The sequence below is a fragment of the Tympanuchus pallidicinctus genome, unplaced genomic scaffold (assembly GCF_026119805.1).
Source record: "Tympanuchus pallidicinctus isolate F22 unplaced genomic scaffold, pur_lepc_1.0 scaffold4, whole genome shotgun sequence".
NCBI lineage: Eukaryota > Metazoa > Chordata > Aves > Galliformes > Phasianidae > Tympanuchus > Tympanuchus pallidicinctus.
This window is the reverse complement of record NW_026294758.1, coordinates 12,931,115-12,945,205: the sequence shown is the minus strand read 5'-3', so window position 1 is coordinate 12,945,205 and position 14,091 is coordinate 12,931,115. Positions and strand designations below refer to the sequence as shown.

At 46.2% G+C, this 14,091-nt stretch overlaps 1 protein-coding gene across 4 annotated transcripts in view; it reads right to left on the bottom strand.

The window, feature by feature from the left end:
* Positions 1 to 11,437, bottom strand: part of VCAN (versican) — a 105,457-nt gene extending 94,020 nt beyond the window's left edge. For 2 of the 4 annotated variants that reach the window (XM_052700504.1, XM_052700505.1), the window contains exons 1-2: positions 11,224 to 11,437; positions 3,606 to 3,681 (exon numbers count right to left, since the gene is read on the bottom strand). In XM_052700504.1, the coding sequence (XP_052556464.1) occupies positions 3,606 to 3,675 (70 nt within the window). In that variant the 5' untranslated portion in view covers positions 3,676 to 3,681; positions 11,224 to 11,437. The remainder of the gene's footprint in view (positions 1 to 3,605; positions 3,682 to 11,223) is intronic. The other 2 variants (XM_052700506.1, XM_052700507.1) reach the window with 2 other exon arrangements.
* Positions 11,438 to 14,091: the final 2,654 nt, after the last annotated feature.

Below are 14,091 nucleotides of genomic sequence, written 5' to 3'. Positions count from 1 at the left end.
CCCAGGGAGCTGGTGGAGTCATGGCCCCAGGTGTGTTCAAGAAACACATTTGGATGAACACGTTTAGATGTTATACTGAGGAGCATGCTTTAGTAAAGCAATATTGGTGGTAGATGGATGGTTGGTTTAGATAATCTTGGAGGTTTTTCCAACCTTGACAGTTCTATGATTCTATAACCTAATAATCTCTTGGATTCCAGAATTAATAACTTTGTTTGTCTGTTTTTTGAAAAGAGGGGTTTGGGGGAACTTCCAAAGAAAGCCTTTTGGAGCTACTGGAAGAGAAAAGGAAGTGCTTCAGTAAGCAACGGAATCAATGATGCCAAAATCAAACATCAGACTGAATGACAGATGATCAATACAGACTGGATAGTTTAGCCTCTAAACAGTACACATTTTCAAACATTAGTATTCTCAATTGATATTTAAATTTTTCAACACAACATTTTTCTTAGCAGAAAATGCCATCTTGCCAAAGCTTATTTCTTTCATAAAATAACTGTCGATTTTGACGAATTTTCTATACGAGTTTCAAAAGAATGAATCTAAGCTTTCAGAACAGTTTTACCCAAAGGGATACACTGCCATTAATCATAGGCAAGTGACTACTCAATCAACCCATATGGTTAACCAAACCCGTTTTGGGAACAGAGAGTATGGGAATCTGTGTTTCACAAAAGATTTCAAGGCATCAATATTTCATTCAAATTCAGGATTTAAAAAAAAAAAAAAATCAAAATCTAAGAAATTCCTGTCTAACTTTCAAAATGCAAACAGAGGTTTTATTTTAAAGGGTTTTTTTTGTTGTTGTTGTTTCTTTTTGTTCTAAACAGCAGGACTGGAAAGGTTTGTCTGTGACCTTGCAATATTAATCCTCAGAAAAGTTATTACATAAACTTACTATTATTTCTACAAAACAGAAAGATATGGATCAAGCCCAGACTTTATTGGATTAATTCACATTAAAGTTTACCTTATCTTTTTCCTCTTCAGCATGACCATATTCTGAAGAACTTCCCATTTGAGAATCTCTAAGGCTAAAGTGTGATACTCAACTTCAAAAATAAAACCCATGAAGTCCACAATATATTTCTAGGAACACAAAGATTTTTCTGCACTTTTTCCAAAAATTTCAAGTGAATGAGGACAAGTCAGAACTTGGTCTGTATTCCCAAGATGACCACACCAGCACATTCACAGAACACTTGTGTTCTTGAAATTCTTTTTCTGGAAATCACTTGAACAATTTATAAACCATTTCAGAGGTGATGATAAGTGGAGTAAGTTGAGGGGCATCTAATGGTGTCATTCCTTCAGTCTCACCTCTCCACAAATATTGATGCACTCCTAATTCCCTAATTCTACCAGCTCAGGTAATTGCGTAAATCAGTGAGGCAGATCAAAGATCTGATCTAACTTGCAAAAAGACTTATCCGATGTCTCTCAGACAAGTCATTTATCTGACTGAGCTGGACAGATATGCCCATAAGTACTGTCAACACAAAGAAATACATGTCAGCCAGCACCAGGGTACGGAGAAGGGGAAGAACTACCCCATGTAGTGCTAAACGATGTATGTGAGATTAGACTGACCACTGAATTATGCCCTAAATAAACATGATCAGATTTTCAGTAGGTTGTAATAGAAATGTCAGCTTTACATACAATGTCAGATTCATTTGTCTTACTTATCCTCTTCTTACATGCTCTCCTCCCAAAGGTTGATTATCAGGTAAAATCTTAACTTCATACCTCTCATCCCATGAGTGATGTACAAGCATTTACTCCATTTTAAAGCTCACTAATAATGCTACAACTTATCAAATAAACATTTTTAAGTTCCCTATATAAACTGACATTGTTGGTCCATGATTTCTTCTGACAATCACTTGCTTTGCCTTCTAGAATACTTCATATGAACAAATAATTAAATGCCTGCAGATCAAAGAGCTGTACAGCAGTGTACATTTACAGATTTTATTGAGTAAAAAATGGAAAGAAAAAAAGCTTGACATTTAATAACCAAATGAGTTTCAGCCCTCAATAAATGAGAAAATGGAAGCTTAGTTTTAGCATCTTGCCCCTCCCTGAAGCTTTGAGTCCATTTCCTCTGAGAATGTCTTCTAATTGTCTTGGTCTGCTGTGTGTTTAGTAAAGAATGGAGAAACAAAACTAGATTTAAGGAGGAGGGGATGACAGGAAACAGAGAAGGATAGTGCTCCCAACCCAAGTGAAGGAAAAAAAAAAAAAAAAAAGGCCCACCATCTTTTCTTCTAAAGTCAACACTTAAGCAAAACAGTTTTTATCTTACAGGAAAAACTACCTAAGAAAGAACTTTGCTATACACAGTATAAGAGCTAAAAAATAAAAAATAAAAAAAAAGAAAAAAAAAGTCAAAAAAAAAAAAGAAAAGTATAAAGAGTATATCCGATTTTCCAAAGGCTCCTGAGAAGAAGAAAGTAGAATAAAAATTGTCTTGATTTGAGGCTTGGGAAAACCATCATTCCAATTTTCGGAGTCTGCAGCTGCTGTAGGGACCTGCTCTGTACTAATTTTGAGTCAAAAGTTTCAAACCATACAATCATATATGAATATGTACTTCAGCTTAACACGTAATCACCATGAGAAGTAAACAGGGCTCCTACTTTCTATCCAAAGCTAACACCTGCAGCTGCTTTAAGATGTTTTGGTTCCAGGTCCCAGCAGCCAGGAGACTGCCACAGCTTCCAACCAGCTTGGCCTACAGCAGCCCCCACCACGGAGGGTCTGGCGACCCCAAAAGCATGCCTCCTTAGGCTCATTCTTCTGTTATTACAGAGGCAGGCAGAGACTGGGGTTCTTGGTTTCTCTATATCTCACTTGTATGTGGCACTTTTCACCCTGAATATAGAGAGTGTCAGAGACATACAAACTCATAAGGCTGCTGTCATATCAATAACATGAATGCATGCATTGGGATCTGACTGGTGGATGTGCAGCCCAGCTGTTCGTGTAGATCCAAGACTCCCCCACTTAATTTGCGACCTCTGCAGCCTGACTAGGTGTGTAGCAGCAAGCTGCTCTTGCTCTCATGCACTGGCACTTCTCAGTGCTGAAGCCCTCATGAAACTGTTTGCTTTTCACCAAAACTATCCCCTCCAATACTCCCCACTTCACCCATGCAGGGGAACTCCTCTGTAGGCCATGCCAAATGAAGGTATGAGACATATCTGACAAACAGGCCCAACATTTCACAAACAGAGGTTAAAGCAGTTAAGTCACATTCCTGAACATTTGAAGAAGGCAAGCTGTTTCGCTTTATGCTTTCTAATGTCTTTATCGCATTATCACGCTGTCTTTATCATTACTCGAATTATAGTAATGGCACTGACAAACCTCAGGAGACACAAACTGTGTAAAAACCTTGCCAAAAACATGCTCAACCACCAGAAGTTTTCTATGTAAATCAGTAGGCAAAAAGGAACAAAATTAGTTACACAGTACAGAGATAAAATCAGAAAACACATTTCCCCAGTCCTGGGAAGTACTTTCCCAATTGGACTGTGCTCCTTCCCGCTGTCACTGGAATTAATTTTAATAAATTATTCCATACATAACAGACTTACCTTTAGGTAGCATATAAGTTATAGCTAATGTAGAGCACATCCATATGATGCCTTTTATATTTAACAACATCTTGACCTACAAATAAAGAGAAACAAAATAAATGGTTATTTAACACTGAGTCCTTACAAAGTGTAGCAAGTCAGTACAACTCTATTCATCATTGGTTGATACTAGAAGCAGTCGTAGGCTCAAAAAATGATGCTCAGAAGGACAGTGAATAATAATATTCTGATCTTCACCATTTTGTACACTGTTTTAAATCTGATACCACACAGCAACAGCAGTCCATAAGTAGAACATGATGACTTATTCCTCTTGTAGAGCTGCCAATTCAGATGCAGCCTCCAGGAAGATCTGCATCCATAACATAGACTGCCCTATCAATTAGCATCAGCAAATAACCTTTAAAAGTTTATTAAGTTTAAAAGAGGCTCCCACAATAACTTCATGAATTCTGAGCGTGAAGCAACATCTGCACTATGCACTATTACCCTTTCCATCTACAAAAGTCCTGCTTTAGAACTGCTGAATGTATTATTTCATAGTGGAGATTTATTATAGTGGCAGTTCTAATGACTATAAAATACTAATTCATACTGAATTTCAGTTTACTGAGTCTGCAGTAATAAACAAATGTGTCAATCCCCTTTGTGTTTGCTTATTGCTCCTTTTACAGGCTCCATGCTCTCACAGCTGAAAACATATATAACACATACATAATACATTGCTTGTTCATAATGGTATGTTCTCATTTTTATTTCAGTTTCTAATTACACATCTGCAATTATCCTGCAAACTTAAGAAGCATTCTAGCAAAACCATCACAATTCCCATAAATGTCGACTATTGGAAACATAGAATCATTAAAGTTGGAAAAGACCACTAAGATCAGTTAGCCCATCCACCGATCCACCACCACCATGCTTTTAGAAACAGTTCCTTCCCCACACAGTCATATATATGCACTACTGAGGCATCTTAAGGAATAGCTCTCAGCAATGATTTGTCAAATGCCCTTGAAAAGTTTTAAGTCACAGAACAGTGAGTTTCCTGATACTGCTGTCAAAGTACACTACTTGGCTTGGAAATAGGCAAGAAATCTGAACTCTAAAATAGATTACAGCTCAACAGCAAAATAAGGATTAAAGAGATCTATGTTATTGCTATGAACCTTGTATTACTTACACATTTTCTGACATTTTTTACATTAGCATTTTAGTTATTTAGTATTTATATGTAACGTTGTAGGGTCAAAGCCTTAACTAATAAACCCACAAAAGTCCATAAGCTATACTGAACACAAAAGTGAAACATGCAGTAATTTCAAAAAATTCAAAAAATTACTGATGATGTGTTCAATCCCAGGAAAATTCCCTACACCGGTAACAGCTGCAGCCCATACTTAACATGAATCTGTGTGAATTGGCACCTGACCTGTAAGCGCTGAATGGTTCAGAAAAGATGCAAAACATCTCAAATGAAGAGTTTCCAGTGAGGCAGTCTCTAACATAGCAGCATCATGCTCAAAATTCCCACCCAAAAGGGTTGAAAATCCAAGCCATTTTCATTCCCCATATGCAGATGGCCAGGGCTGGCTGGTTGCACTGGGAAACATATGCTGCAACCTATTCCCAGGGCGTGGAGGAAAGAATACAGCTGCTTTCCATGGAGCAGGCTGCATGTTGCCAAAGACGCCTCATTTCTGCTTCATCCATTTGACAGAGCTCACAGCACGATGTGATATCACTGATTTGGCAATATTAACTTCACAGAAACTGCACATTTTATGAGCCAGTCCCAAACATGAACCAAGACGTCTCTGACTTTATTCAGTTTGAGCCCCATCCTCCACTAAGCTTTTTCTGAGGACTCAAACACTAACTGGCTGGTTTTATCTTTCTCCCAACTAACATAAGCAAAGCAGCAAATGGAGAATACACGTGTTTATTTCACAACTAATTTTAAAAACCTATACTGTGCTTCAGAATATTATGTTCCCGCAGAACACTATCAAGAGTAAGAAGGTTGCACTTGGTAAGAGCTGCAGACATCAGAGTGCTTTGAATTCAGAGGGACAATTTTCAAATAAAGGCAGCCACATATTCTTAAATAAATGCTCAAGTGATCCCTATTATTACACAAAGTCTCAGAAAATGAGAGGTCACTGTGAGACTGCAGATGTGTTGAAACCAGAAGATGTTTCAAGCACCTTTGTGTCCTGAGACCACTGTAAAACACCAAGGCCGTTGCCAATTAGCTCCTGTAGCAAAACAAGTACTATGAAGGCAGCACACAAAGGAGATCTACAGTATTCTCCAACCTCAAAGACGGTGAATGCAAAAGCTCTGGCCATTCTGAAGACATGGTAGTTCCAGATCTTGCAAGCTGTTCTGTCCACATGTTTCCCATGTGTCACGCACTGGCTGCATCAAACAGTTAAACAAAAGTCTAGAACAAACTATTTACAAGTTCAGCTTTCCATGTTTACCCATGCACTGCACATCCCTTCTCCCTTAGTAGGCAACTGTGGCTTTTGAGACCAGAAACAAGGGAACTGGACAATGGGATCAAACAAATTCACAATGGAAAAGGAATAAATGACTTTCTAGGAAGACAGGTATGCAGCACCTAAGCAGGGTGGGTTGCATGCTCCTCTGCAGTAGCTGCCCCTCTGTCAGTGGACAACGTGCACTTGTGCAAGGTCTTGTGTCCCCCGAAACTCACTGGAGTACTGTGACACAAAGTGATGCAACCAGTCCCATATGCGGGTAATTCCACCAGACCTGCCACCATATTGCAGAGCTGCTGAGAGTCAGCTGCAGTGGGTATATGAAAGATCTCACCTTCTCGTTCCTGCCCACCTTGCACACAAGCACAGAGTGCCGTGCCTCCAGCACACTGCTGGTTACAGCACTCTTAACATAGTTTGAGGAATCTCATTGTAAAAACATTTTCAGCTTTCAGCCCTGAATGATGAAAAAAACCCCATATACTCAAAATGAAATGTGGAAACAGAAAAGACAACTGCAGAGAGATGACTTCGAAGACACCTTGTGACTGCTGAGGACCAGGTGGTATCAAACCATTAGAGCACTCATGGTTGGGATCTTGACTTGGCCTTGTGATGAGGATTGATAAAATTATATTTGCTATTTGCTATAGTAAGAGCTCACACAGCTAAAAAAATAAAAAAATAAAAAATCCAAAATGTACTGTACATGACCACAGAGCTTAATACAAGACACCTGCCAAAAATCCCCACCCAGCACTTCAAAAATCTTCTCTCACACAATTTTCTAGATATCCTCCACCATAAGGCTGTTAAGTAATGAAAAATGCTGGGGGAAGGGTTCAAATCTTGGGTTCATGAGCATCACGAGCACAACTGCCATGCAATATGCCATGCATGAGAGTTTTCACAGCCTGATCCTCCATGGGTTCCTACAAACACTCCTGGGTTACAAAGTGCTGCTCTACCACAGCTGCCAGAATTAAATGTGAAATTGCCCTGTTACCCTGTCTGAGGAACAATGGGCAGATGCAAACAGCAACACCCAGCCCAGCCTGGAAAGAGCACATGGGCCTCTCCTGGCATGCACCAATCTCCCTCAAAAGCAACCTGCAAGGCAGAGGAGCCTGCTAGCAACCAGTGCCTCAGCCACTCAGTAAACTATGATCAGATGGGACTGCTCCTGCAACAAAATCTTTGCTCTAAGAGTGTCTTGTATTTCTAGTCCTGCCCTCTACAGAAGCCTCTGCTGGCTGGCTGCAGCATTAAGTATGCAGTAAGTAGCCAAGCTCTTTCCAGTCATATCTTCTCCATGAGCTTTTTTTTTTTTTCCCTTGGTGTTGCTGCGCCTAGAGGAAGAGAAAGCCATAACACTACAGACAGAGCAAAAAAGTTCTGCCAACTAAAGGCTGCATGATTTGAGAAAGTGTTTAATTTCCACCTCCTATTAAAAAAAAAAAAAAAAAAAAAAAAAAAAAGCATCTTAATTCATGTGACCACACTCAGGTTGCCATTGGCATGAGTCCAACTGGACTGGTCCACTTCATTTGGAGTTGCTGCTCACGGACTGATTCATAGCAGTCATTTGCATCACATTTCTAAACTGAATGCAGATCTGAGTTTTAAGCAAAAGTCACCAAGTTCCTGATAAACTTTATATCTTTGAAAACTAATGGTGGGGGTTCTCCCTCTGAGCAGAGAACAGAGCTCCTATTTTTGCAGGCGCTGCTCCTTTCCCTACAACAGCAGAGTGTCATAGGAGCAGTAAATTCTGATCAAATTCCAGCTTGTGCTTAGTTTACAGTGCAAGCTTGATCTCACACCAATGCTATTTTAATTTAACCAGGAGGGAGAACATCATATCTGTAACACAAAAGGTTACCCTAAAGTAGGAAAAATGAGAAATTAACTGCTGTCCTAGTGTAACTGTCATAAAAGGCTGCAGCTTCTCAGGTCATTCAGCACATGTTCTGCAGTTGTATGAGATGCAGAGTTGTATGTTGAGTATGAAGAAAGTAGTCTCTGCCCATTTAACCTCTTTGCCTATATAATGAAGTAAGGTTCATACCAAGAAAGAATAATTTTTTTAAAAAAGGGGGGGGAGGGGTAAGGGGGAGGAGGAGAAACATCTAAGAGAACCTGATACTAGAGTCATAAGTCGAAGTTACTGTACCTACTAATGGGAAAAACAGTAAACTGCATAACTTTCCAGTGCAGCCCAGATGCAGTGCCTTTCCTACTGCCTCCTGAGCACCAGGCACTGGGACATTCTCAGCTGATGTCTGTTCTAAGGCTCTGCACTTCCTTTTCTGCTGGCAGGCTTTTGATTCCTTCATGCCATCTGACTGTTAACTGCCAACACATACCAGCTTCACTGTAAGTACCGTTCAATTGACTTTGCTAGTTTCACTGCATCTCTGCTGTGTGATTAATCAGCACACTGTGTTGTCTCATCTCATCGTTGTCTCGCCTTCCATCTAACTCGCCTTCCATCTAACTCATCATCGTTGTCTGCTGGCCTGTTATCACTTCCAAAGGAATTACTATGGTCCTCAAAAAGGCTGTGGGGCATCTGCTGCATCCTCACCCAAGGTGCACTCCCCTCACCCCAGAGGGCAAGCAGCACAGTTGGTGGCCCCAAACAGCAGCACAGACGGGAGAGTGACCAGAGCAGTGTTCTGGTGATCCCCATGCTGGCAGCTGTGGGCAACCTGCTGCTGCCTCAGGACATCCCTCCAGGCCTGCACTAATTTAAGCCAGAAGCAGCCCTGGGCTGGCAGGCAGCTATGCAGAGAGGTGTTGGGAAGCTGTCCGAGGAAAGCAGGGCGGCTCAGCCTCACTCAGCTCTGCCTAACTCCCAGCACCTCCAGGCCGAGCCGAGCGCACCTGGCCCGAGCCTCAGCTACCAGGCACTCTAGGAAGTTGACGTCGCTCTTTCCCCGGTACCCTCAGTGCAGAAGGTGGCAGGACTGGCCGGGCAGGGACAGGCGCTGCAGCCATGAGGTGGGCATTAAGGCGCTTACGCAACATGTCCGCCTCTTCGCAGAGGGAGCGCTTGGCTCGGTCTGTGAAAGCCGTTACCAACGCAGGATATGTTACCCCTCAGTGCATAAAATTAGCAGCACTCTTAGAAACAAAGCGCACGACGGCGGCTGCTGAGCCAGCAGTGCCCCGACGGCTGACTCGGAGCAGCTCCGCAGGATCCCCGCTGCCCCGCAGCGGGCACGAACTGGCCCCGCACCACCAGCCCCCTCCAGAGGAGGGAAAGGCGCCGTTCGCCGCCCCGCCTCACGGCGGTGCCGCCTTGCTGTCACACCGCGCCCACCCGCCGGCGCACGGCGACCATTTTATCCCCGTTATCGTTCTCCATTCTCCTCCCGAACGCGAGCAACGCCGCCGGCGGGAAATTAAATACTCGTACAACCACAGCTCCCCGCCCCGCCGCCGGTCGCCGCCAGGGGGCGCCATAACGCTGCCGCCGCCGCTCCCCGTCCCGTCCCGTTCCTCGAGAGCGGCGGAGCCGCGCCCGGTGGCATCGGGACCCCTTCCCGGCCCCGCAGCGGAGTACGGCCGTGCCGCCGCTCTCGGCATCGCGGGGAGCTCCGTGGGAGGGGGCCCCGGGGGCGGTTTCAGCGCGCTGCTGGTGAGCCCCGCCGGCTGCCCCCGCTCCGGCCATCCGCACGTCCCCGGGGTCCGCCCTGCTGCCCCAGCCAGCGCTCCCCGCCCGCAGCCAAGTCTTACTCATCCCCTTTTGGAAGGAAACTTCCTTCTTTCTCCTTTTTTTTTTTTTTTTTTTTTTTTTCCCCTAAAAGAAAAACCACCCAACATTTACACTCCAGTTGTCATGGGATGGGTTTCTGCAACACGTTTCATTCCTTTAAAAAGGAGGGGGGGGGGGGGGGGGGGGGAAGGAGGAAAAAAAAGGAGAAAAAATGCTTTTGGGTCTTAATCCCTGTGCCCGAAGGGAATGGGGGTGGCCGGGAGGACGTGACAAGTGGGACAATGAGGGCTGGCCCGCGCCCCGTCGCCCCTTTGTGTGGCGGAGTCACCTCGGGGCCGCCCGTGGGGGCGGATGGAGGGACAGAGGTTGTACGCGGGGCCCCATCCCTTGCAGTGGGTGCCCGACCCTCCGGCAAGCCCCCCTTACCCACCCACCGCACACACAGACCCTCTTTTTCCCGCCGTCGGAACTCCCTTAATTCCTTCCGCGATGCTCTCTCACTTTCTTTGTGACACAAAGGCGAAAAGCCGAAGGGCGGCGGGGGAAAGCAGTGCCCCGTGCCCCCGAGAGCCGTCCGTGGCTTTAGAGGCGTTGCTTTGCTCCGCTGACCCCGCGGTCTCTCTCCGCGTCCCCTGCCAGCCCCTCCCGGCCGTGGAAATGTGGTTCGGACGGTGCCCGTTCTCCGGCTCCTCCGAATAGATGCTGCTACCCGAGCGCCTCTGCCCCACTCTGTCTTGGCAGAAGCTTTCCAGAAACAAGGAAGAAAAAAAAAAAAATAAAAAGAAGGAAGAAGTAAAGACAAAAGAGAAAGAAAGAAAAAATGAGGAAAAAAAAAAAAAAGAAGGTGGGGGGTGGGGTGGGGTGTGGGGAGCACACAAGGGCGGAGGAGGCTGAGCGCACGCTTTTCCAACGCAAGGAAACCTGGTGGCCGGAAAGGTTCCCTCTGGCCATTCCCTTCTCCTGCTGCACGAGCGCTTTGTGTCTGCAGTACCCGTAGGAAATAGCTTTCTTCTTTCTCCCCCGGGCAAGAAAGTGCCCCATCGCACACCAAGGTGCAGCTCTACCTTCCCGAGCAACCGGTACGAAGACTTCTGGGGCACCCACCCCAAAATTGCCCAGTTCTCTTTGTTCTCCTCTTTGCACCGAGAGGTTTCGTTGAGTGCCCGGGCATCCCTTCTCTTCCCCGGCTGTCGCTGAACTTACCCCAGGTTGTTCAAAATCATCAATCATTACTATCCTCTCCCGCTTAAGGTTTGCCGTTCAACTCTTTGTCCTTACAGGTACCGACAGCGAAACGATCGCTTTAAACCCCACGCTAGGTGTTTACCGGAGACCACAAGTAAAGGAGGGGGTGAGGGGAAAGCGCGTTAAAAAGAGTTATAGTTACCTTAAAAGGTAGCGTATTGCAGAGATTGCAAAAAAAATCACAACGCCGTGGCCAGGCTAGTCCAGAGATCCCAGTGGCCGCATGAAAGAGTAAATTCCCTGGTTGGTGCTGGAAGGAGGTGCTGGTTCCGGGGGTCTCCCCTTCGACCCAAGCCTCCCCTCCCTCCCTCCCTTCCCACCGGTGAGCACCTGCCTGCGAGCCGCGCCGAGCTGCGGGCACCCGGAGCTCGCATGCAAGTTCAAATGCGAGCCTCAGCCACCCATCATTATTATATCGTTGTACCGTCAGCGCTGCAGAGGAGGGGCGCTGGCTGGGCGAGAGGAGGGTTCTCAGGCTCCACCAGAGCCTCCTCGCGATTGCAAAGCTCCCTCATCCAGCAGCTGGGCGCGGGAGACCCCTGCTCTGCGCCGCCCCCGAGCCGCGCAGCCCCCGCGGGCAACTCAGGGGTCCCGTAGCCCCCCGAGAGCAAGGGAGCCCCGCACGGGTCCCTCCGCACACCGGCATCAGCCCCGCAGAGAGGGGCAGGCGGGCGCGAGAGGAGCATTGTTCCCCAATTAAACAATTAACCGGGGAGAGAATGGGGAGACCTCCTCCGCTCTGGCTCCCGGAGTCGGCTGCAGTGGGGAAAGTGGCTGGGACCAAAATCCCTTTTTCCCCTCTGCCTCCCCAGTCTCAGCACAGGCTGCAATAAAAGAATATATGGGTGATTGTTCCAAACTTCCCCTAGTACTGCCAATTCACAGGCAGCCTCGCATCGGCAGCCTCCCGAGCCAAAAGCTTCTCCACCCTAGTTTTGTTTTACGCATCTCCAACCTCTTTCTTTTCTTTTCTTTTCTTTTCTTTTCTTTTCTTTTCTTTTCTTTTCTTTTCTTTTCTTTTCTTTTCTTTTCTTTTCTTTTCTTTTCTTTTCTTTTCTTTTCTTTTCTTTTCTTTTCTTTTCTTTTCTTTTCTTTTCTTTTCTTTTCTTTTCTTTTCTTTTTTCTTTTTTCTCCATTCGTTTCCTTTCATTTCCTTTCCTTCCTACCTTTCCTTCCTTTCCTTCCTTTCCTTCCTTTTTCTTTTTCTTTTTTTTTTTTTTTTTTTTTTTTTTCTTTTCCTTAAGACTAACCTTTGCATTTTCTTTCCAGACCTCTCGGAGATTAAGTCATAAGCAGAACTCTAAACTACCCTTCAAAAGGGGACTTGCACCAGTTAATAAAGTGTCAGTTGTGCTTCTCAGGCAGCTCCTTCCCCACAACATACCTATCTCACTATGTGGCAGAAACTTAGGACTCACCATCCTGGCACAAGCTCTGGCAGCAGCATGTGCAACAGCCCCCTCCTCCAGGATGGTACAAATCTGCAGCCAGGGAAGAGATGCCTGGAGAAATAGGTGTGACTGATCCACTGCTCCAGGCACATTTCTGGCAGCCCCAGATAGCATCACCAGCAGTGAGCAGGAGGGGTTTTTCTCCAGAGCCTCTCACCCTTACTGTTCCTCCCCCCCCCAGCCCCCCCTCCCTTTGTCCCTGGAACTTTGGTGACAGTGAGTTTGAAACCAGCACAGAGCCCTTGTTTCCAAGTACAGCTCTCCATGGCAGGCTGGAGGAATGGGAGGTAAAGGAGATGACAGCCAAACAGGGAGACAGAGACCTGGTGGCTCAGAGCAGCTCAGGTTTGGGTGATGGAGCTGGGCTGTAGCATGAAATCCTTATCAGACCTTCTCAGAGTTTGCTCCTTTTTCTTCTTTAGACAAGGGGAACCCACAATTGTTTCCTTGTTGGAAAGGGCTGCAAGGAGTGGCTGATGCTCACCTCCACAGCCGCACCCCCACCTATCCGACAGACACCAGGCCCTCCAGTTCCCTGCTGCTTGGGTCATCCCATCTCAAAGGACTGGACCTCCTCCAGCTGTGCTGTGAGATTCTTGATTCACTTCATGCTTTTAATTGAGCTCTATGAGAAGTTGGCAACACAAGCATCTGCCTGAATCAGTCTCTCCTGTGTACCAGCCCCTGTGGCCCATCACCAACAGTGCAGCTCCCAGTGGTGGTGGTGGGACCCTGCTGCCATCCCAGGCCACAGGAAAGAAAGTGGAATGCAACCTGGGACATGAAGCGTTTTTCCTTCTTGTCACTGTAAGTGAGGAGACATCATGGGCCCAACCAAGACTTGATCAGATCTCTCCTCCAGCTCCCACCACCCTTCTCATTCAGCTTCATCTATTCTCCCTCCCTCGGCCTCAGCAGGCTGGAGGAAATCTATCACAAAGCAGAAGCTGCCTCTAGTCCTGCTTCTCCACTCGCTTTTTCACTAACACTGGAGATGGGAGAGTTTCTCCTAATAAAGGAAGGAAAGAGAGATCAGTGCCTCCCTGTTCTGTCTAAATCCAGCAGATTTTCTCATGGCTTGGGTTGCCCAAGTAATGGCATCTGGCCATTCCTGTGCCATGCTCCAGCTGAAGAGTTGGTGCAGGCACTGCATACAACCAGGATTTTTAGACGGTAAAGTTACACCTTGTGCCCACGGTCACCACCACAAAGCAATGAGGCTTTAACCCCTGGGCTACCTCAGTGCAGAGCAACTTTAGGTCCGATCACTTGGCTCTCATTTTCCACGGTGGGTAAGAGAAAGAGATGATTATTTACGTACAAGACCTGTTCAACTCCCGTTCTTCCCCACTCGATCCCCCCAAGCGGCGGAGTCCTGGTGGGAACCGGACGAGCGAGCCGCTCATTCACGGAGCCGGGAAGAAAGCGGAGGTTGCAGAAACCACCCCCTTCCCCCGCTCCTCCTCCTTCTCCCCTCCCGCCGCGGGCTCCTCGCCCCCTCCCCGGCCCCGCTCGCCCCCTCCTCGGGTCCGGCCAGGCTCCGGCGCGAAGCTCCCGGC